At 44.6% G+C, this 24,871-nt stretch overlaps 1 protein-coding gene across 2 annotated transcripts in view; it reads left to right on the forward strand.

The window, feature by feature from the left end:
* The first annotated feature begins 227 nt into the window (after positions 1 to 227).
* The window catches only part of mrps18a (mitochondrial ribosomal protein S18A), an 83,117-nt gene continuing 58,473 nt past the window's right edge, over positions 228 to 24,871 (forward strand). For both annotated transcript variants that reach the window (XM_060855818.1, XM_060855829.1), the window contains exons 1-4: positions 228 to 427; positions 7,289 to 7,320; positions 10,778 to 10,885; positions 22,170 to 22,293. In XM_060855818.1, the coding sequence (XP_060711801.1) occupies positions 265 to 427; positions 7,289 to 7,320; positions 10,778 to 10,885; positions 22,170 to 22,293 (427 nt within the window). In that variant the 5' untranslated portion in view covers positions 228 to 264. The remainder of the gene's footprint in view (positions 428 to 7,288; positions 7,321 to 10,777; positions 10,886 to 22,169; positions 22,294 to 24,871) is intronic.

Below are 24,871 nucleotides of genomic sequence, written 5' to 3' on the forward strand. Positions count from 1 at the left end.
CAGATTACAAAGTAATTTGGGACTCTTGTGCTTTGGCATGTTTCATAATTTCAGCAACGGAAAGCAAGGTGTTTTGCAATTAATTTTGAAGTTCAGAAGTGTGCAGTTTTGAGAGAGGTGATGATTGAAGGTTTGTACAACTCTGTGGGTGCACAGCAGCTGGAGATGACAAGAGGAGCTGGGGTTGATTGACAGCTCGAACCGGAACCGGAAATGCCCCGCGGTTCACTCTCCCGCCCCCTCCCCCGATCCCGGGGTTGGAAGATGATGGCGGCGGCGGCGGCGGCGGCGCGGGGATTGGTGTCGGTTTACCGGACTCTCCACGCTCCATCCTTCAGGCTGTGCCTATTCCCGGGCTTGGCGGGTGGAAGGCGGCTGCAGCTCAGGCCGGCTCTGGCGGCTGTGCAGGCCCGCGGCCTGAGGGAAAGTGAGTCACTCACTCGACCCTCCTCCCCCAATCCCCCCCATATCCCCCCTATATCCCCCGCCCCCAATCCCCCGCCCCCAATCCCCCGCCCCCAATCCCCCACCCCCAATCCCCCCCATATCCCCCATCCCCCCCATATCCCCCATCCCCCCCATATCCCCCATCCCCCCATATCCCCCGCCCCCAATCCCCCCTATATCCCCCATCCCCCCGCCCCCCACCCCCAATCCCCCGATATCCCCCCATCCCCCATCCCCCGCAATTCCCCCCATCCCGCCCCCCCTACATCCCGTCCGTCCCCATCCCGTCTCTGCCCCCCCCCCCATCCCGCCCCCCCCCCAAATTCGGTCCCCCCCATCCCGTCCACGTCCCCCCCCATCCCGTCCACGTCCCCCCCCATCCCGTCCACGTCCCCCCCCATCCCGTTCCCGCCCCCCCCATCCCGTCCCCCCCATCCCGTCCCCCCCATCCCGTCCCCCCCCATCCCCTCCCCCCCATCCCCTCCCCCCCATCCCCTCCCCCCATCCCCTCCCCCCATCCCCTCCCCCGCCATCTCCCGCCATCTCCCCCCATCCCCCGCCATCTCCCCCCATCCCCCGCCATCTCCCCCCCATCCCCCGCCATCTCCCCCCCATCCCCCGCCATCTCCCCCCCATCCCCCCATTCTCCCCCCATCCCCCCCATCCCCCCCATCTCCCCCCATCCCCCCCATCCTCCCCCCATCCCCCCCATCCTCCCCCATCCCCCCCATCCTCCCCCATCCCCCCCATCCTCCCCCATCCCCCCATTCTCCCCCATCCCCCCCATTCTCCCCCATCCCCCCCATTCTCCCCCATCCCCCCCATTCTCCCCCATCCCCCCATCTCCCCCCATCTCCCCCCTCCTCCCCCCCATCTCCCCCCTCCTCTCCCCCATCTCCCCCCTCCACTCCCCATCTCCCCCTCCTCATCTCCCCCCTCCTCTCCCCCATTTCCCCCCTCCTCCCCCCTCCTCCCCCCTCACCCCCCCCCCATCTCCCCCCTCCTCTCCCCATCTCCCCCCTCCTCTCCCCCATCTCCCCTCCTCCTCTCCCCCATCTCCCCCCTCCTCTCCCCCATCTCCCCCCTCCTCTCCCCCATCTCCCCCCTCCTCCCCCCCCATCTCCCTCCCCGCCATCTCCCTCCCCCGCCCCATCTCTCCCGCCCCATCTCCCTATATCCATACCCCTCTTTGGCAGCTCATTCCATACACGCATCTGTGTGAAATAGTTACCCCAAAAATCCCTTTGAAAACTTTCCCCTCTTACCTTTAACCCATGCTCTCTGGTTTTGGACTCCCCCATTCCAGGGAAAAGACCTGAGCTGGTCACCCTATCCATACCCCTCTTGACTTCATAAACCTCCGTAAGGGTATACCTCTGGTCTCCCATGCTTCAGTGAGAATCGCCTTAGCCTATTTAGCGTCTCCCCATAGTTCAAACCCTCTAGTGCTGGCAACATCCTTGTAAACCTTTTTGCACCTTCTCAAGTTTCACAACATCCTTCCTTTGGCAGAGAGACCAGAATTGCACGCAGTATTCCAAAAGTGACCTCCCCAATAGCCTGAATGATCGCAGCATTGCATCCCAACTCCTATACTCCGTGTTCTGCTTTTGAATTACTTTTTGAAGGGTCGTGTTTGTTGTGATGTAGAAAATGCAGCAGCCAATTAAGATTCAGCTGCCTCCCACAAGAAGCAACATGGTAATACCTAATGTTTCCTCTAAGCCTTGGGGTGATGCACTATCCTGATGGTCTCTGTGCCGATTGGTAAGCTGATGTCGGTCTTAGCAGTGAATTCAGGTTTTGGATGAAGCTGCAGCTCAGGCTGGCCTAGGAGGTCTGTGCCTGGATTGAAAAAGCGGATAAATGTTTTAACTGATCGTTCACTGTATCTGTGGAATGGAGGAGGTTTGCCAGGTTGACACCTGGAATGAGTGAATTTTCTTCTGAGAATAGACCGGCTTGTTTCCAAAGGAATTTAGCAGTAGGAGAGTTGTCTTGTTGGAAATCTAGAAGGTACTGAATGATCTAGACACGGTGGATGTGAGAAGGATTTTAATCCTTGTGGTTAAATCCGGAGCTAGAAACCATTGTTTTAAAGTTAGGGATTGTCCTTGAGGATTGACATGAGAATGTTTCTTCTCTGAGAGGTAGAAGACTTTAGAACGTTCTGTACCTGTATGTGACCATACAAATTCGGAGCAGAAGGTGGCCATTCACTAAGATTATGGCTATTTTATTTGTAACCTCAAATCCACATTTTCACCTGTCCTTATAACCTTCCTGAGATGCTGCCTAACCTGCTGTGCTTTGACCAGCAACACATTTGCAGCTGTGATCTCCAGCATCTGCAGACCTCATTTTTTACTTATAACCTTTCACCCCCTTAACAAGAATCTACCGACCTATTGAAAATATTCAAGGCCTTTGCTTCCACCATCTTTCCAGGAAGAGTCATCGAGATCTACTGCACAGAACATGGCCCTTTGGCCCATCAACCTGCACCGGTCAGAAACAACCACCTCAATATTCTATTTCCAATTTCCAGCACTTGGTCCATAGTCTTAGACCATAGGTCCATAAAATATAGGAGCAGAATTAAGCAATTGGGTCTGTTGAGCCAGCTCTACCATTTGAACATGGCTGATATATTTCTCAACTCCATTCTCCTGCTTTTTCCCCACAATCCTTACCAATCAAGAGCCTATCTATGTTGTGGTCAAGTCATTTAATGACTTGACCTCAACAGCCTTCTATGACAATGAGTTCCACAGATTCACCACCTCCCACCTGTCAAAATTCGGTTCTGAAGGGTTGTCTCTCACTTTGAGGCTGTGCCCTTACTGCTACTCGTGGCAACATCTCCACGTCCACTCTATCCAGACCTCTCAGTATTTCCCGTCTCAGGCGACTGACTGTGTGGAGTTTGCACATTCCCCCTGTGTCTATGTGGGTTTCCTCCCACACTCCAAAGATGTGCAGGTTAGGTGAATTGGCCATGCTAAATTGCCCATAGTGTTAAGTGAAGGGGTAAGTGTCGGGGTATGGGTGGGTTGCGCTTCGGCGGGTCGGTGTGGACTTGTTGGGCCAAAGGGCCTGTTTCCACACTGTCGGTAATCTAATCTAATTTATTTTGTTAGTTCCAATGAGGCCTTGTATGCCTTGGTATTGCAAATGCACATCTAAATACCTCTTAAATGTTGTGAGGGTTTTCTGCCTGTACCACCCATATATGCAGAGAGTTCTAGCTTCCTACCAGCCTCTGGGTGAAAAGATTTTCCCCTCATGCCCCTTACCTTAAATCTATGCCCCCTCCCCCCCAACGCGCGCGCGCACACACGCGCGCACACACACACACGTCCGATCATTAATCCCTCCATCAAGAGAAATATTTGGTCCTGTCTATCCTATCTGTGCCTCTCTCAATTTTATACATCTCAGTCATGACCCTTCTCAATCTCCTCTGCTGTAAGAACAGCAACCCCAGTCTGTCCACTCTTTCTTCATAACTGTAACTCTCCAGCCTGGGCAGCATCCTGGTAAATCTCCTCTGCACCATCTCTAGTTCTATCACATCTCTCCTATTATGTGGATTCCAGTACTGCACACTGGCCTTACTGGCAATTTACATAGTTTCAGCTAACCTTTCTGCTCTTAAACTTCATACCTCAACTAATAAAGGCAAGCATACCATATGCAGCCTTAACCACGTTATCTACCTGACCTGATAACGTTAAGAACCGGTGTACATGCACATCAAGATTCCTCTCATCCTTGGTGCTTAGGATTGGACTGTTTAGTATGTATTCCCTTACCCTTATTTGACTTGCCCAAGTACATCACCTCACATTTATTTGGATTAAATTCCATTTGCCAGTGATCAGCCCCTCTGACCAGCCCATCCATACCAACTTTTGTAATCTAAGGCTGTCCTCCTCAGCCATCCAGACTCGGAGTCTGCTCTGCCGTTCTGAGAGATCATCCTCAATTCAAACTTTGCTCATGAGACAACCAACGTACTCTAGTAAACTGCTGGCTGGCTGCCAACATACTTATATCCTTCCTTAAAGGATGCAGGTGACTAATATTATGCACTGTTCTCCAGAGGTGGGCTCACTCTGTATAAATGAAGTGAAACCTCCCTGGTTTTGTATCCAATTCCCTTCTGATAAACTAGCATTCTATTAGCTTTCCGCATTACATTTTGTACCTAACACTAACCTTGTGATTTCTGTATGAAAACAGATCCTTCTGTATTTTAGTTCTGCATTCTCTCACCACTTAGGAAATTTGTTTTTTTATTTTACCTGCCAAAAGGGGTATTGTTGCACTCCCCATACTCTCAATACATTACTTAGTTATGATTTCCCTTTCACCACACCATGTTGACTCGACCTTGAAGTTATCCAAAAACCCGACTAAAACTACTCTAATAGATTCTGACATGCTCACCACAACAGATGTTAAGCTAACTGTCCTGTAGTCTCCTGCCTTTTGTTATTTTTTTTTGGATGAGGCAAGTACACTTTTCCATTGTAATTATATTGCTCTGCATCAAAGGTTCAACAATGTTTTAATCAGCTCAGTAGCTACTTTTAGCCATAGAAAATCCATCAGGATCTAGGCCTTTGACAGCCTGCAGCTCAGTACTACCTCCCGGGTGATTCTGATGTCCCTGAGTGCTTTCTCTCTTCCATTTCACAATGTATTGCTGCTTCCAGGATGCTATTTGTCTCCTGTAGAGTGATGCAAGATATTAGTTCAGTTCATCTGCCATTTCCTTATCTTCATTATTTATTCTCCAGCCACTCTTACTAATACTCTTACCAAAGCTCACTGTATTAGCTCCTCTAAATATTTAGAGCAGCTCGTACTGTCTGTGTTTATTTCTGGCTAACTTTCTCTCATCTTTTAGTTTGATGCAGTCTTTAACGTGCATTTAGTAGAGTTGAAAAGGGAGAGTCAGTTGATATGGTATATTTGGACTTTCAGACAGTGTTTGAGAAAGTCCTGCATAAGAGATTATTGTGCAAGATTAAAGCACATAGATTGTGGTAAGTATATTGAGAAGTATAGAAATCTGGTTGGCAGAGAGGAAACAAAGAGTAGGAATTAATGGGTCCTTTTCAAATTGGCAGAGACCAACTAGTGGGGTGTCACAGGGATCGGTGCTGGAACCCCTGCTATTCACAATTTATATTAAGGATTAGGATGAGGGAACAAAATATAACATCTCAAGGTTTGCATTTGACATCAATTTGGGTGGCAGGGTGAACTGTGAGGATGCAGAGATCCTTCAGCTTGGTCTGGACAGGTTGGGTGAGTGGACAATCATTGGCAGATGCAGTATAATTTTGGATAAATGTGAGGTAATTCCCTTTGGGAGCAAAGACAAGAAGGCAGTTTACAACCTGCTGGTTGTAAATTGGGAGAGGGGAATGTGCAGTGGGACCTGGGTGTCCTTGTGCACCACTTGGTGAAGGTAAGCATGCAGGTGCAGCAGGTGGGAAAGAAGGCAAACGGGATGTTGGCCTTCATTGCAAGAGGTTTCGAGCACAGGAGAAGGGACATGTTGTAATTATACAGGGCCTTGGTGAGGCCACACCTAGAATATTATGTGCAGTTTTGGTCTCCTCTTCTGAGGAAGGATGCTCTTACTCTCCAGAGAGTGCAGTGAAGGCTGATTTCAGGGATGGCGGGTCGGACATATGAAGAGAGATTGATTAGGTTAGGATTGTTTTCGCTGGAGTTCCAATGAGTGAGGTGGTGGGGGGGAATCTCAGAGACTCCTAAAATTCTTACAGGACTAGACAGGGTAGACGCAAGGAGGATGTTCCTGATAGTGGGTGTGTCCAGAACCAGGAATCACAGTCTGAGGATTCGGGGTAGACCAATTTAGAACTGAGATGAGACATTTCTTCACCCAAAGAGTGGAGAGTCTGTGGAATTCATTACCACAGAAAGTAGCTGATGCCAAAACATTGAATGTATTCAAGAGACGGCGAGATATAGCACTTGAGGTGAATGGGAGCAAAGGTTATTGAGAGAAGGTAGGTTTAGGCTGTTGAGTTGGATGATCAGCCATGATGGTGATAAATGGCGGAGCAGGCTTTAACAATCACCTCCTCCTCCTATCTTCCATGTTATGTCTAGTTAACCAGAGAAGCCAGTGGAAGTGGGGTCATTAATACTTTTAAAGCTAACATAGATTGATTCCCCCCTTGCATAATAAAGTTATCAAGGGTAGATGGGAATGTGGAATTTGAAACACAGAAATTCAGTCATGATTATTGAATGGTGGAGTATGCTGAAGCAGCCGAATTCCTCCTCCTACTTTGTATGTTCATAGGAAAAGGTCGCACACTTAAAAGAAAAGCATGAATGAGGGAGCAACAGAAAGAAGTGCGATCAGGTTGGGTGACACGGGGTGGGAAGAGGCTCTCAGTTGGGCCACATGACCTGTTTCTTTGCTGCTTTTGGCAGATTTAAGAGTAGTCCGGCCATCAGAAATGAGAGACAGGTATGGCTTAACTCAAAACTTGAATGCCAGAAAGGAAGGGATAAGAAGATCAAGTTGATAAGTTTAAGGGAATGTGTCGTTGTGACAAAAGATGCTTTGAAAGTTTTTCTTAATGTTTCAGTTGATATTTCATCTGGAGAGCTTGTGTGTTTAATTTCACTTCTTCTTAAACATGTAAGACCGTGGTGAAGAGCTGGACTTTTGCCTTGGAAATGTGCATCTGATGTACTTTGCCATTAACAGTTCCTTAATAAGCCTGAAGATTATGATATCACACAGTAGATATTGGTTTTCAAATAATGAATTCTCTTTCCTTTGCAGTTGTAAGGGTGCAGGATGGACAGTCCACAACGGTGAGTACAGCTGCCTGAGTGCCTCATCCAGTCTAAAAATGTTATATCTGCACTGTGCAATGAGTGGACAGCCAATCACCATTGACTAGAGTAGCCACTAATCTGTCTGAGTGGAATGTACACATTTGCAGAATGAGTTCAGGACATTTTTTTTCAGTTGAGAGACTTGTTTCATACATGCAGCCTCTGCGTGAAAATGTTGCTCCTTATTAATAGTCCCGAGATAATATCTTTGCTATCTTTCCCTTTTCACCTTAAACTTATGCCCTCGAATTTATGAATTCCCCTACCCTGGGAATAGACCTTGGCTATTCACCCTATCCATGTTCCTTCATGACTTTCTATTGAACAGCACTTGCTTAATAATCCTAAGTGTGCAAATAATTACATGGACAACCAATGTAGGATTGTTGTACTTGCCATGTACTGGAAACCACATAGATTAATATGTAGGACTCTTAATTTGTAGACAAAAAGAATGTGTGCACATATAAGTGATTGCCATGAGAAACAAATCAATCAAATCTGTCTGGTTTATAAATTAAACAAAACTTGACATTTAACTGTCAGTCACCATTTACTAGTGGATTATCTTTTACTGATGAGAGACCAGTTGCTGATCATTCAGCAGATCCTCTATGATTGAAATAAATGTTGTCCTCCCTTTGGTAATTTCTGTGAATTGTTCTAATGAGTGCAAATTGGAAAGCTTCAACAAAATTTGTCTCCTTTGAACATTATGGGGAGACGAAGTTCTCGTGGTATTATCTCTGGACTATTAATCCAGAAACCCTGGTAATGGTCTGGGGACCCTGGTGTGAATCCTGCTGTGGCAGATGGTGGAATTTGAATTCAACAGACATCTTGAATTAAGAGTCTAATGATGGCCATTGTTGGAAAAACCTATCTGGTTTACCAGTCTCTGTTGGGCAAGGAAACTGCCATCCTTACCTGACCTGGCCTAGTGACTGCAGACCCACAGCCATGTTGTTGAGTCTTAAATTGCCCTCAGGCAAGGAATGGTTAATAAATCCTGGCCTCTCCAGTGATTCCCACTTCACATGAAGGAACAAAAAAATCAAGTTCGACAAACTGCTTTTGGTATCCCTATTTTGCTGATCCTCTTAGCGTTGAAGCATTCTTCTGTCTCAGTCCTGAATATACTTAGGGGTAAAGAATTCCTGAGATTCATTGCCCAATTTCTTTTCAACTCACCTGTAAATGGCCCTTAGTCTAAGATTATGACCTCTACCTCCAGCTAGTGGAAGCATCTGGCCTATAAAACCATCATAGAATTTTAGATGTTTCGGTGAGACCATGTATTCTCCTGAACTCCAGAGAGTGTAGGGCCTTTCTACTATTTTCTCTTCTCATGGTACAACCCAGTCATTGCAGGAATGGATCTAAAATACCCAAGCATGGTCTATGTAAAGTTTTGACGGAATGTGATTAAGAAGTGGCTTCAATGTTCGATATGGATCAAGTTAAGAGAAAGTGGAAAGGATGGAGGAAGAGAGATTGAAGACCAACCCTGAGAGGAGAATTGTCAGCCAACTGATCATGCTTTCCTTGCATCTGAGTTAGGAGTGTGAGACAGCTGCACTCCGCAAGTTCAGGGTATTCCTGCGTTAGAGTCTTTCCTTCTTCAAAGACCCAGCAAAGACATAAAATTACAGCGCAGCAGGCCATTTTGCTTTGCTGGAGTCTGGCATTTGAGAGCAGTGTTGTGCTGATGTGAATTCCAAGAATAATCAGCTGTTTGAGGTGGTGTTCAGGATAATACAGGACACCGCTTATCAGGAGCTGGATCAGCATGTGGAGAGTGAAACCCTTAGTAAGTAAATTCATTGAAGTGGCGAGAAGACACAGCTGGAAGATTTAACGTGTTGTAGGTTTATGTTGACTGGACAGGACAGAAACAGGGCACTCAGCCTTCTCTCTAGTCGCCTCTTTAAATCCATCTTTGTTCCCATGCTAAAAGATGGAAGGTGCTGTTAAGATTGGGAGAACAGGGCAGAAGATTTGATGGACAGAGAAAGGATCTGTCGAACCACCAAAGGTTTTTATATGTGAGTGACTCAAAGGAATTGAGGCAGACCAAAAGGATTTCAGGAAGGCACAAGAAAGTGAGCTTTCTTTGCTTTGATGTTTTACAAGGGAAACTGGAGAGCGTGAGGAATGCAACAAGTTGCGAAGATGAAAGAATTGAAATGTTGCGGAAATGCTGCAGAAAGTGATGGAGAAGCTGCCAACGTGACAGGAAGTCTGAGGTTTCTTGTATCACCAAAGATTGTGAATTTTCAAGTTATGATTCCAGCTTGCTTACAGTGTGCATGGAGTGAAGAAATGTGAAAAACAAAGTGGTATATGTTAATTAATTCTGACTTGATTCACATTTTACTCCATAGTGTCTCAAGCATTAGGCCATAAGTGTTCATCAAAACGCTTGTGTTCCTCACAATAGACTGGAATAAAGAAATTCCCAGTAGCCCCACTGTAGAAATACATGATATTACAACGCAAAAGAAAGCCAATAGGGCTGTCATGTCTGTACTAAATCTTTGAAGAATAGTTTGTTTACATTTCTTTTCTCCTTCCCCTGTCCATTTTGTTTTTTGTTTTCCAGTTTTGTAAGCTAATCGGGAATTTGCTTCAGCCACAGTTTCTGATCTTTCACGTTACAGCAAACCTTTGTGTTAAAAAGGAAACTTCTTGCCTTTGAATTTATTTTTTTTTGTTCGTAGTAAGTGGGGTAGTCCATTCCTCGATACAACATGGACCCACCGACCACCGTGATTCGATAACTATTAATTCCTGTATTAATCAAAATTATGATCTTAAATTGATGCCGTCGAGCTGCAGATTCATTGACTGTTCCCGATTTACTTTCAATAAAATCTCTAATTGCTTAGTATACCCCTGAATCTCAGAATTTTCTCAATGCCAGTGTTCAGGGTTTTAGTTTTTCAAGTGTCTCCTCTTAAATAAAGTGTTTCATCCCAGTGATCATGCTATGTATGTGTGGCATGCTGTCTGAGGCCTTCACATCATTTCCAGTGTTAGAGCTTCTAAAACTGGACTTGTCATTGGAACAACTTCTCAGTGACCCCAACATAGCCTCTGTTGACCGACTGCATCTTGGCTCATCTCCTCTTCCTGCCTGTTACTTTGTGGAAATGACTCTAATTATGGCATTGTTCGTAATCTACATTTGTACTGACAGAACGAGTCTGGAGAAGCAGCTTTAACTCTCAAACTTTACGTTCAGAAGAACTGTTGTAATGTCACAACAAGAACTTCAGGAATGTGGGGACACATTGTTCTTGGTCAATGTTGTTCAGCTTCCTTTAGTGATTGAGCAATGTTTTGTTTTATTGGTGGAAGTCTTTGAACTGGTATTGTTACTGACTGCTGTATTCACCTTCCTTGTAGTCACAAACTTTGATTCTGCTTTCAGATTGAGGGAAGGAAAATTGAGGATTCTCCAGTGGGTTCTGAACCTCCAAACCCTTCAGGACAGTGCCCAATCTGTAGGTGGAACCTAAAGCATAAATATAATTATACAGTAAGTACACTGCATTACCTTTTTGTTTAATCAGGTATTTTAATAAAGAGCCTTTATTTTTACAACCAGCCAGAGATGAGTTAAAGGATGAAGCTTTCTGTCTTTGGAGTGTTTGAGATGAGCACAGAGATCTTTAAGCGAAAGTTCAAAAGTACATGAGGATTAGGGAGAGGAAAGAGTAGACAAGCAGAGGTGTTTAATTAACTTTACATGGAAGGCGTTCGTGTTGAGTCTCAACAATATCTTAAACTTGTTGGGCTAAATAGCCTGTTACTGTTTAATTAAATGTACGATGCAGTAGTATGATCCAATGTAAATTGAGTTTAGGCAATGCCAAACTATGGAGCAGAAGCAGAATTTCTGCATATAACATCTCATTCTTGCTGGAAACGGGTGATGTGTTACCCTGAGGTAAATGTTGTTTCGAAGTTGAGTCTGAGGACCCGTATGGTCACCATTTCCTTCCTGCAAATTGAACTCTTCACACCTCCTGCCAGTTTTACATCCAGAGGCATACACGTGATCCATCCCAAACTCATTATGTGGTGTGAATGAACACAGAACTTTGGGTGTGTGGGAGTTACCTGGCAGATGGGAAACCTTTTCCATGCAGCAAGTGGTTGGGATCTGGATGACACTGTCTGAGAATGTGGCAGAGGCATGTCTAACTGTGGCTTTCAAAAGGAAATTGGATACACATCTGCAGAGAGAGAAGTTGCTACTGGGGAAGGGCAGGGGCTGCGATTGGCTGAATTGCTCTGGGACAGAGCTAGCCCAGACAGGCTGGTCTGAATGGCCTCATGATGTACTGTAATTATTCTGATTCTGTGATGCACGCAAATCTTTTAATTGCTGATACTTCAAGCCATTCAGCCCATCGAGTCGGCACCGACCCTCTGAAGATCACCTACCTAGACCCCTACCTTGCCCCTGTAACCCTGCATTTCCCATGGCTAAACCACCTAGCCTACATTGCTGGACACTCCAGGGCAATTCGGCATGGCCAACTGACCTAACCTGCACATCTTTGGACTGTGAGTGGGAGCTAGAGTATCCAGTGGAAACCTGTGCAGACACAGGGAGAATGTGCAAACTTCACAGAGAGAGTCACCCCAGGCTGGGATCAAACCCGGATCTCTGGTGCCATGATGCAAAAGTGCTAACCACTGAGCCACCGTGCTACCTGCAAAAAACAACAATGTGTTTACCTGGTATCCTGGCCAACAATCCTCTCAACTAATCACAATAGAAAAAAATAAATCAAGTTAATTACTCTGTCAACTTGCATTTACTTTATGGAAGCTTGATTGTTGCATCTGGCCTCATAATTGTTCTGGCAGTACTGCCATTTATTGACAATATGGTAACCATTATAAATACAAGTCTATCGTTTTAAGAATAACCTTCAGCTGCCCTAAGCTCTGGTTTCGTTTTTGAAATAGTTCCCCTCTCCACTTCTCCTGTCTTCTCCTGCAGATGCTTGTTATTAAAGTAGGTGATCGAGCTTTTGATCACCTACCTGAATAACTGTTTATATGATTTAGTGTCCCGTTTCTCCCTGTAAAGCCTCCTGTAGTTTGATTTAATTACTGTTCTTTAATATCTGTTGATGCTATCCATTGGTTGTGCAAAGTCTCACGAAGCAGTGCAGGTGGGAAATTGAGGCGATTAGTAACTTGTGTATCCTACTGTACAGAAAGTAAGGTTTATTAAGCATATCATGTCCCTGATGTTGAATAGCGACTGCAAACAACACTGGGCTTTGTTGCCGGTGAGTGGTGTGGTTTAGTAATGGATCAGTGAGGAGTGGAATTGTGACTGGGCTTGGTGAATGCATTCCACCCAGATACGTGCTGTCCTGCACTGCGCTGTCTTACAACAGGGAGCTTTTAATGCATTCCTTTTAGCAAGCACCTGGGTGTGTGTTGCAAAGGTACATTGAGTACTTGTGGAGCAGAATAGTATAATTTGTTTCTCAAGTCCAGCTCAGTGAGTTATTAGCGACTGGCTTTTTTCCGTTCAGTGGTTCTGCAGCTTTCACTTAGTTTGTGGAGTATGAGATGTGAACGGGGAAAATGTGAGGTCAGCAGATGCTGGAGATCAGAGCTGAAAATGTGTTGCTGAAAAAGCACAGCAGGTCAGGCAGCGTCCAGGGAACAGGAGATTCAACGTTTCGGGCATTGGTTGGTTATCCACTGCAGTGCAAGGGGGTGTTGTGCTGTTGGAGATACCATCTTTCAATGGGATGATGTTCCACTGGGACCATGTCTGACCTATTGAAAGTTTGCCTGCCATTATTTGAAGCAGGTTGTTTGTTTTATTTTTGGAAGGGCATGTCTCTAGGTGTCCTGAGCTGTATATATCTCTTGACCATATCTCTTGACCAAATCCTTGAAACGGTTTTGTCATGTTATTACCCACTTTGCTGTTTTTTTGGGATTGTGGTCAAATTTGTCACCACTTCTTTTATAATTTTTTTTTGATTTTAAAAAAAGGATTTTAAGTTTTTTACACTATTTTGCACTGGTTTTGTAATTTTGTAACAACTTTCTAATATAATAACAATAAAAAGAAACAACCTGCTACTCTACTCCACAAACTACCGAAACACAAATAAGAGCAAAAAAACGCGATTAAAACTACAATTCAATAACTAACCAAGGAAAGAGAAGAAAATAAATAAACAAGTTATAATTATATTCAATTAAATTACTACACTCAGAGCAGTCTCACCGAAACTCCCCACCATTGGGAACAATAGGAAGCACACCTGTGTTTGTTCAGGATTCGTAATGTGTAATTAGTAAGAGTGCCGACATCTATTTTACACTTGGGGCACGTTGGGGACACTATTATCTTAAATTTCGCAAGCCATTCCAGTGAAAAGTGAGTACCTTCAACTGAATAGCCTGCATCCTGCGTCCTATTGCAAATTGAGATCTTCCTAACACTTTCCCAGATATCCTCCCACATCTCTGACAGGATTTCTACCCCCAATTCTTGAGTGTGCAGGTTCTGCATAGCCGCTCAATGTCCTTTGAAACATTACTCCCTAATATGTGATAGAAGGTGCTAACAGAGAGGCCGCCCATAGACCGGAGCACACTCCTCCCCATATCCGACTTGTAGGGGCTAACCATCAATGTCTTTTTTTAGTATGAAGCCTCTAACCTGGAAGTAACGAAAGAGATCTCTCTTGGGTAGCTCAAATGTCTGCACGAAGGACATCATGACCTCCTGTCAAAATTAATCTCCCAAACAGGAGATTTCTCTGGACCCCCAGAGCTTAAAGCCAGAGTGCGTTGACCCCGACGGAATCCCAACATTCACACTGTGGGAGTGAAAGGGGAAGTTTTTTTGTAAATTGCCCTCGCCCTGCCGTGTCATTCTCCATGCTTTAACTGTGCTTGGGAAGATTGGGTTTCTGCAGTGGTCCATAACAATTCTCATCTTGTCCATAAACAACAAATTAATGAGGGGGCATTTTGTCTGGGAGGCCCAGATTGATTGCAGGCCCTGACGGGCCCATTCAGCCACATAGGATAGTGAAGCGCGCAACTGGTGCCCCCACCCCCTCAAAAGCTGCAATTTATCCAACTTAATAAGAGGCCGCCTATGATGCCAGAGAAAAGATCCAAGCCTGCTTAGTGCTTGCTTTGGCAGCATCAGAGGGAGCATTCACACGGGAAGAAAATTCATTTTAACCAGAACTACTCTGCCCAACCACGCTATCGGAAGGTCCTCCCAGTGCTGAAGGTACGGCCTCATCTCCTCTAACAACTGCACATAGTTGGCTTTATGTGGTTGATCATAGACCGGGATGATGAAAATGCCTAAATACAGGAAGCCTCCCTGTGACCACCAGAAAGGGAAATGGGTTCCATCCCCAAACTTGGATATACTAGTATGCTCCCTGCCACGGCCTGGCCTCCGATTTCATGGAATTAATTTTATACCCTGAAAACAAACCAAATCGATTAATCACTTGTACTAAGCGAGACACAGATGTCATTGGATCACTTAAAAAGAGAAGGACGACCATTGCCTCAAGGGTGATTTCACACCTGCATGACCCTACCTCTGAGGCTGTTATATTGGGATCTGTATGGATGATTTCCTCCAGCGGCTCGATCACCAATGTAAATAATATCAGCGAGAGAAGGCACCCTTGACAGCCACTAAAACTATCTGACCTTCTACTGTGAGTGAGAACCACTGCTTTCGGTTCGCCATACAGCACTGCCACCCATTTGGCAAAAACCCCTCCAAGACCAAACCGTTCCATGACATAAAAGAGGTACGGCCGCTCAACCCGATCAAATGCTTTCTCTACATCCAGGGAGACTACCAAACCTGGGATCGATCTTCTGGCATATTTGGACCATGTTTAATACTCTAATATTGTTGGTAGACCTATGACCCTTGATAAAACCTGTCTGGTCCTCCAGCCTTGATGCCAGCATTTTTGACTGGATTTTAAAATCCACGTTCAGTAAAGATATGGGCCTGTACGAAGTGCAATACCCTGGGGCTTTTCCTTTCTTAAGAATAAGAAAAATATTTGCTTCTCTCCAAGAAGAGGCAGTCCTGACTGATTGAATAATTGTACATATTTTAGAGTGGCCCGGCCAGCTTTCCTGTAAACTCCTCATAAAACTCACTTCGAAATCCGTCTGGGCCAGGTGCTTTACCACACTGGAGCAGCCTCACTGCCTCCTGTATTTCTTGAATTGTCAGGGCAGTATTCAGAAAGGACGCCTGCTCTGAGGTTATACCAGGAATGTTCAGGGCCTTAAAAAAAGGATGCCATCTTCATCATTCTGTCCTCACAGCCCTTCACAGCACAAAGTAGAACTTTCTAAATGCTGCGTTGATCTTTTTAACATTGTAAGTAAAAACACCAGCACTCTCTCTAATGGATGTAATGGATCGGGGAGCATTTTTCTTTCTGGCCAAGTACGCTAGATAGCTACCTGGTTTATCACCATACTCAAATAATCTATTTCGCAAAAGAGATTTCCCTCCTTGCTGTCTGGGTGAGTGCACCATTCACAGTAGCCCTCAGGGCTATAATCTGCTGAAATTTAATTACAGACGGTCTGTCAAAGTATGCTAACTCAGCTGCCTTCATGTGAGCCCCGAGAAGACGTTGCTGTTCTCCCCTCTATCGCTTCCAGGTCACAGAGTAAGAAATAATCAAACCCCTTGCTTAAGTCTTGGCAGTCTCCCACAGCACCAATGGATTACTGACTGTACCTAAATTAATATCCCAAAAGGTTTTAAACTCCTGTGAAAAATACTCTATAAACTTGCTGCCTTTCAGGAGGAAAGGATCCGTGTGCCAGTGCCGGGACCCTGTCCTGCCACCACCTTCTTGACCTCCATGAACACTGTCGCATGATCAGAAATGACTATGTTCCCTATTCTGCAAAACAGCACCGAGTCCTACAAGGTTGATGGGACAAAACGCATGTCACTTCTAGTATAGTACTTATGTGGATTAGTAAAAAAAAAGGTAAAATCTCTACCTTCGGGGTGAAGACGTCACCACACATCCACCAACCCTATAACTCCCTGTTCAGATTGCTTTCCTCTGTGCCTATTTTAGTCTGTCTGCTGCCTTATCCTCATCCATACTGTTGTCACCTCACAGCTAGTCTGTCATTGACAGTATGTCATGGAGTGAATTATTCTTTAAAGTCCAGTAGTTGTTTTCATGTACGGCATTACTGATAACAGATTCCACAAAAGCTTTGAGATGACCATGCGTCCTTTTCTTTTATCTCGTGTGGAGAATATTTTCTGGGGGTGCAGTGCTCTGCCTGGCCATAGTCAGACAGCAATGAGGTACCAGTTTATCTAGGCACCGGGAAGGGGTGAGAGAACGCTGAGTTGAGTGATCACCAGTTGTGCTGTGGATGTCTGTGGTTTTAATGTCCTATGTAGCTTAGGAAGTGGGTGGTGTGGCATTGGGTACTAACATCAAGAGCAAGGGCTTGATAGCTGCTACAAATCCCTTGTGCCTGCCTTGCTCCTCTAACAGATGGTTAGAGTTCTTAAAGGACAAAACTAGAGGAAAACCATCTCGAATTTGGAGCTGTGATCAGGAATTTTTAAAGTAGCTAGCTGAAGACCAAAACAGGATCCATTATGATATGCTGTTTTGTTTATGTAATGAGTTACTTCATGCCAGCATTTCCAAACCTTTTCCTTTCAGGGCTGATATTGTTTGAACTTCATGCACAATGATACTGGTGCTAGTTTTCTCCCACTACCACCAGGTCAAGTTCTGACTGAAAACAGGGCGAAGTTGGCCAGTCTTCACAGCTGACTCAGCCTGCTTTGTGAGAGAAGCAAGTCCAGCTCACTTATCTCAGTGGTGTCGTAGATTTGATCACGTTGTCAGGATTAGGCAGTTGAAGAACAGGAGTTGAGCCCCTTCAGCTGATTTAGGTATTCAGTTAGATCATGGCTGATCAATAGCTGAACCCCTTCTCCATGTCCTGATTGAACAATCCTAAATACCTTTGTTCCCGTGTAGAAAGTTCAGTCAATTGAGTCCTGGTTTTAGCTTTTTTATTGCTTTTTTGGGGGGGGTGAGGGGGGGGGAAGAGGGGTGTTTGCAGGTGGGCAAGTCTTTTCAGATATTTCCTACCTTGTGTGTGCTGAAGTGATTCAGGACATTAGCCTTGAAAGGCACAGCTGTAATGTTAAAGAGTTTTCTTCTCATGCTAGTATCCTTCCACCAAAGGAGATGGTTTCTCTCCATCTACTCCATCATCAACTCTTTCAATCCTCTTAAACAGCTTAATTAGATCACCTCTTAACCTGCTGTGGTCAAGGGATTAGGGGCCTAATCTTAACAGTGTAAACACAAGGAGCAGATCTGATATATTGGTGTAAACAGAGATCCCAACTTACCTGTGGGAGCGGCTTGTCAGTGGGATGCTCAAACGGTGTGGTCCTGAAACAGGATCCACTTTAATCATGAGGTTAAAACACCTTGAGTCAGCCAATTGTTGTTTTATTTACCACTTTAGACACTGCTCCTACCCTGCTCCTCCCCCCCCCACCCCCCCCAACTCAACTCCCTTCACCTATTTGAGCTATTGTTTTTCTTTAAGTGGAGCTTAACTGGTTAAACAATATTTACCTCAAATTCTGGAATTTGGCCGCCTTTAGAAATCTCTTGTCCAGCTGAGGTTGGCAAGTACTCAAGAATGCGGCAGTGTTGAACGCAAAGTAAATTTGTTTCACTGTGGCCAACAATGGGAGTTGTTTCCTTGCTCAAATATTGGGTGCTGGACTTCCCTCGGCTTTTAAATTAAATGAGCATTTTACTCGCTGAGGCCTAAATATGTCTAATTAAATAAAAAAAAAGCTTGCAAAGCCGTACACCTAGCTTATAGATGTCTGCATGTAGCATGAAGTGTCAGGAATGTACTTTGTCCTCCATCACTGCTGAAACTGCTGTGTCACTGAGCTGGGGGCAGTGATGGCCTGTGACCGGAAGCAGAGTTCAGAGAGCTTTGGATAACAAAGGTCCTCATTTAGGAGTATTTAAAGCAAGAATGTTAGCTGGATTTCAACAAAGGAATTAGGAAAGGAAATGCTTTGCTTATCAAGAATGTTGTGAGCCAGGCTTTCTGGGGAGGGAATCAGTGATTAGTAACAGTGAAGGAATTATTGAAAAGAAACCTGGACGGTTGCTGCCTGTTTGTTGGACATTGGCTGATATTGCAGGCTATCTTGTCAAATTAGTAACTGGTGCTTTTGGATGAGAAATGGAAGTGGCCAGTATTCTCCCTTGTGCTGGACGATACTTGCAATTAGTCCATGCTCGAGAAGGCTGTTTTTAGTGATGATGTGGAGGTTCTGGATTGGACATTTCTGGATAATGTCCAAAGCCACACGACACCATGTTATCGACCAACAGGTGTATTTGAAATCATAAGCTTTCAGAGACTCTTCACATGATGAAGAAGCAGTGCTCAGAAAGCTTGTGATTTAAAATAAACCTGTTGGACTGGAGTCGTGTGACTTCTGACTTTGTTTTCAGTGAAGCCCATTCTTTGCTCCAACATTTTCCATACTCTGCATGTCAGTGATAATATGTTTGATCCAGTGGGCAGCATGGTGGCTCAGTGGTTAGCACTGCTGCCTTACTGCACCAAGGACCTGGGCTTGATTCCAGCCTCGGGTGGCTGGCTGTGTGGAGTTTATACATTCTCCCCATGTCTATGTGGGTTTCCTCCCACAATCCAAAGATGCGCAGGTTAGGTGGCTTGGCCATGCTAAATTGTCCATAGTGTCCAGGGATGTGCAGGCCAGGTGGATTAGCCATGGAGAATGTAGGGAAAAAGTGAGGGGGTTGAGGGGTGCTGGTGTGAGGTGGGGTGGTTGCAGGGCTCTGGGTGGGATGCTCTTTGGAGGGTTGGTGTTGTCTTGGCTGAATGGCCTGCTTTCACATTATAGGGATTCTATGATTCTCTTTTACCTTGTCCATGCCTCACAAGTACTGGTTATTAATCCCAGTTTTACTGTTCCTTCTGATGCATAGATTGAGAACTATTAACTCAATCCACTTGGCTCTGCTGGGGGCATCTCCGACTCTGATCCAGCAGGCTGAAGGGTGAAGCCACAACCTTGACCTTGACACTGTACCAGATTGTGTACCAATGTTAGAGGTGGATCCTATGGCATTATTAGAAGAGCAGGGAGTTCCTTCTTTAGCCAGAAACATCAAATAAAAAAAGGGTAGTGGTCGGAGGCTGTTTCAGTGACTGGAGACTGGTATCCAGTGATGTGCCACAAGTACTGGGACCCTTATTGTTTGTTATTATAATAAATGATCTCGATGAAAATGTAAGGGGTAAATGTTAAGCAAATTTGCAGATGACACCAAATTGTACAGTGGTTAACAGCTAAGAAGTTGGTTGTAGGTTACTGGAAAATATAGATGGGTTGGTTGGTTGGCTGACAAGTGGCAGATGGTGTTTAACCTTGATAAGTGTGAGTAGATGCACTTTGGAAGAAGCAGTGAGATGCGGGAGTATTCAATGCATGGCAGGAAACTGGGTAGCTTGGAGGAACAGAGGGATCTTGGGGTAAGTATTCACAGATCCCTGAAGTCAGCAGAGCATGTGAATAGGATAGTTAAGAGGACATATGGGACACTTGCTTTCATTAGTTGTGACACTTGAGTATAAGAGCAAGGAGGTAATGTTGGTCAGGCCATAGCTGGGGTACTGTGTGCATTTCTGGTCACCTCACTACAGGAAGGATGTGATCGCACTCGAGGGGGTACAGAGGGATTCACCAGGATGTTGCCACAGATAGAGAAATGGGACAAGATGGAGAGACTAGATGGGCTTAGATTGTTGTCTATAGAGCAGAGAAGACTGAGGGGGGACAAGATTGAGGGGCATGGACAGGGTGAATAGAGAGCAACTGTTCCCCTTGGTTGAGAGGTCAAGCTTGAGGGGGTATTGTTTTAGGGTAAGGGGTGGGAAATTAGGGGTGGGTAAGAGGAGGGTTGGCAAGAAAAGCCTTTTCATGCAATGGATGATGGGAATCCGAACTGCACTGCGTGGGAAGATAGTCGAGGCTGGAAACCTTACAGTCTTTAAAAAAAAATAATTCAGGTGAGTATTTCAAATATCGTAACATTGAAAGATCTGAGACAAGTGCTGGAGATTGGAATTAGCGTACCTGTAGTGGCAGTTGCTGTCAGTGTGGACTCGATGGGCCTTTTCTGCACTCTATCTATCGATGGGAGGAATTTTCTTCTCTCAAAGTAGTGGATTTGTGGAATTCTTTACCACAGAGCGCTATTGAACCGGCGTCATTAAATAATTCAGGGCAAAATAGACAGAGTTTTAATCAGTAACGGATCAAGGATTATAGGGAAAAAGCAGGAAAGTGGAGTTGAAGATTATTAGATCTTATTGAATAGCATAGCAGACTCAACGGGCTTCTGCTCGTACACCTTATGGTCTAAATTGAGGGAATTAAAATCGTCGGGGCAGACTGTGCCTTTTAGATCGACACAGAGTCCTCACTTGGAGAGAGCTACAAATTAGTCGCAATACTAAGCCAGCATGAGTGTGAGGAGTGATGTGTGTGTGAAGATTTGTCCGCACTTGGATGACCCTGTACAAGAGAAGTTGGGGGAGGGAGGGAAGAAATGAGAATTTAACTATGTGCCAATACTTTATTGATAAACTTTAAAGGCTTTTTTTGCAAGTTCTTTGGTTAAAGGATTTGTCAAGAGTTCACGATCTTGTCACTTCCAGTTGTCCCAGAATGCACAACATTCTTTTTTAGTGGAACTGGATGTTAAATGTCATGGAGTGAGACAACCTTTGATTCAGTTCGGCTCCACACAGTACCAGGTCTAGCCTGCAGCAAGGAGGAAGGTGCACAGCAGGGCGAGGGGGTGGGAGGAGATTTCTTAACAAAGCAAGGGAAGTCCAAAATAGGTTCCTCTGGGCATTTGGCTGTGGGCTGGGTTTTTGAGGAAATCTTCAATATGCTTCAAATCTACTAGCTAGGAGTGATTTCATAGGTTAGGAGCAAGTGAGGACTGAAGATGCTGACCACCTTCATTATGAAGGCATAAGACCTTCGTCAGGAATATGATGAAGGGCTTATGCTTGAAACGTTGACTCTCCTGCTCCTCAGATGCTGCCTGATCGGCTGAGCTTTTCCAGCACCACACTCTCGACTCTGATTTAATAGGCTTCCTAGTAAAACATTGACTGTCTCTGTCCTCTTCCAGTCATGTGCTTAAGTTTGTTGAGGTGATATTTAACTGCATGAGCCATATGTTTGAGGTTTAAGTTAAATACTTAACCTTCCCCACTTTGTGATGATGGATTAGAGGTCATTCTTATTTTATTCTTTCTTGCAAAGTAGGTGTCACAGACAAGGCCAACAGTTTTTTGTCCATCCAAGTTGCTGTTGAAGTGAGGTGCTTGCTCATCCGTTTCACAGTCAAACATTTTCCTATCCGTCTGGAGTCACACGTAGGTCAGGCCAAGTAAAGATGACAGATTACTTTAACTTAAACGACGTGAGAGAACCAGATGGGTTTTTAACCATGGTCACCAGTGATGCAATAACTATATTCTACCTTTTATTAGTTGAATTCAGATTTGCAAAGCTACTGTGTTGCGTTTTGAACTTATATTCCTACAGCATGAGCCTGATCATCTGGGTTACCAGCCCATTGGCCTTACCTCTACCCCATCCTTTCTTACATTGTTCTCTTATTTCTGATTAGGACGTGCTCCTGCTCAGTCAGTTTATCCGGTCAGATGGAGGGATGCTGCCACGTCGGATCACAGGCCTCTGCTTTGAAGAGCATAAGAAGATTGAAATTTGTGTAAAGATGGCTCACCGAGCAGGTAAATTCTTTTTTTTGTGTGTGGCACTGTTGATTTCAATATTGAGTTCCCTCACTTTCTCGTTAGTAACTCTAACTAGTGAACAAACCTGAAGTTCCTCACAACTTCTGTTGATTATTGTACATTATATCCTGTGGATAAAAGCCTTTAATTAATTTTCCTGTCCATTGGATGTCATGTTTTAAGATATTTTTATTTTCATCAGTTGGTATGTATGGCAATATCAAACACTGTCTTCCAGTCAAGATGACACGCTGCTAGCTTACCTTCAAGCCTATGCCTCTCATGTTAGTTCTCTGTAGGATCTTAAGAAATAGGAACAGAAAAAGGACATTTTGTTGATAACCCCTGCTCCTGCCATTTACTGAGATCAAAATTGTTCTGACTATATAAACTGCGACTATATTCAATCACCCAGCTGCCTCTGCATGGGAAGAGAATTACCAAACATTAACCCCCCTTGAGAGATTAAATTTGTCTTCATTCCATTTTGAAACTGTGCTCTCGAGTTCTAGATTCACCCTCCAGAGGATGCTTCCTATCAGCATCCAACTCTCAAGACCCCTCACAGTTTTATATCCTTCAATAATATCATATCTCAACCTTCTAATCTTCAAAAACTTTAGTCTGAATTATATGCTGGAGATCTGAAACTCACCAGGCCTTGCAGCATCTGTAGAGAGAGAAACTGAAATAATGTTTTGCACCTAATAGCTTTTCTGGTCGCGTTTCCATCTGTTTTCCTATCATTTTCTCAGACTACTCCCTTTCTGGAAAGAAAAGGTGCAAACACGGGTTGAAGAGAAGATGCATTGTTGGAATGAGAAGCCATTTTTTGGCAGTGAGAAATGATCTCCCCCAGACCTCAGGCTTATACTTTGCCTCAAGCACCGGCAATAAGCTGTTTGGGAACTTGCCTTTATTGGTCAGTGTATTGAGTATGGGAGATGGGAAGTCATGTTGCAGCTGTACAGGACATTGGTTCGGCCACATTTGGAACACTGTGTTCAGGTTCTGGTCTCCCTGTTATGGGAAGGATGTTGTGAAACTTGAAAGTGTTCAGAAAAGATTTATAAGGATGTTGCTAGGTTTGGCGGGTTTGAACCATGGGGAGAGGCTGAATAGGCTAGGGCAATTTTCCCTGAGGTATCAGAGGCTGAAGGGTAATCTTAGAGAAGTTTATAAGATTATGAGGGACGTGGATAGGGTGAATGGCCAAGGTCTTTTGTTTCTCCAGGATAGGGGAGTCCAAACCTAGATGGGCATAGGTTTCAGATGAGGGGAATGATTTAAAAGGGACCTGAGGGGCAACTTTTTTACTCAGAGGCTGCTGCATGTGTGGAATGAGCTGCCAAAGGAAGTGGTGGAGGCTGGTACAGTTACATTTAAAAGGATCTAGATGGGTTTTTGAATAGGTAGGGATTAGAGAGATGTGGGCCAAATGCTGGCAAATGGGACTAGATTAATTTAAGATATCTGATCAGTATGGACCATTTGGACCGAAGAATCTGTTTCAGTGCTGCACGTGACTATGATTCTATAAATAGATTGCATCTGATCACTGGTCATGGCTGTGAAATGGCGGTAATGTGATAGGAGTTTAACAGGAACCGGGAGATTATAATAAAATGCAGTTTAAAAGAATTAAGCATGGGAAACTTGTTTTGGTCAGACTGGCGATCCCCCTCACCCTGATTATATACTTATTCCACATATTGTAATACATTGTGTGCTGGTCCGTAACAGTGGAACTGGGAGTGGATATAAAACCTTTGCATACAATAGGACTGTGGTCAAATCAAAAGCTTGACAGGTATCCCCAACTGATAGTGGCCATAATGAATTGTGGTATTACAGGATAGAATATCTGTGACGTCTTGTGTCAACACTAAGACTGAAGTATGTTTATGATATCAATTGTGAACTTGTGTTGTTGGAGAGCAGTGTAATATTCATGTTAAATAATGTGAAGAAAGTCAGTAATTGAAACTTATTGAATTCACAGAAAACAGCAGATCTTTAGTTATCCAGACTGTGGCTAGAGGAAGATCATTCTATTTTTGCTGTCACTGGTCAGTGTCCAGAATGTCAGTGGGAAGAACCTAAATGCAGTCATTGGAAATATTCATCAGGAAAACGTGCAAGGGATGTGGGTGTTCAATAATTTAGCATTGACGGCTGATGTAACTTGATGGGATTTTCTAGACCTGTTAATCAGACATATCGTGCATATTCTTGAATGGAACGTGGGTATTGCTAGGGCAACAGGGAAAGAGGAGAAATGGGGCAGCGACAGGAGCAAATAATGGAGCGGTAAGGGTAAGGCAGAAAGAGTGGGTACATTACTTTGGATCCAGTGTGGCGCAGGCTGGAATTGAAAGTAATGTACCCACTCTTGCTGCCTTTCCCTTACCACAGGAGAGAGGTCATAGAACATTATAGCGCAATACAGGCCCTTTGGCCCTCGATGTTGCGCCGACCTGTGCAACCGATATGAAGCCCACCTATGCTATTCCATTTGCATCCGTATGTCTATCCAATGACCATTTGGTATCATGGTTGATGCCAATTATGGGAT

The sequence above is a fragment of the Hemiscyllium ocellatum genome, chromosome 3 (assembly GCF_020745735.1).
Source record: "Hemiscyllium ocellatum isolate sHemOce1 chromosome 3, sHemOce1.pat.X.cur, whole genome shotgun sequence".
In the NCBI taxonomy this organism is placed as follows: domain Eukaryota; kingdom Metazoa; phylum Chordata; class Chondrichthyes; order Orectolobiformes; family Hemiscylliidae; genus Hemiscyllium; species Hemiscyllium ocellatum.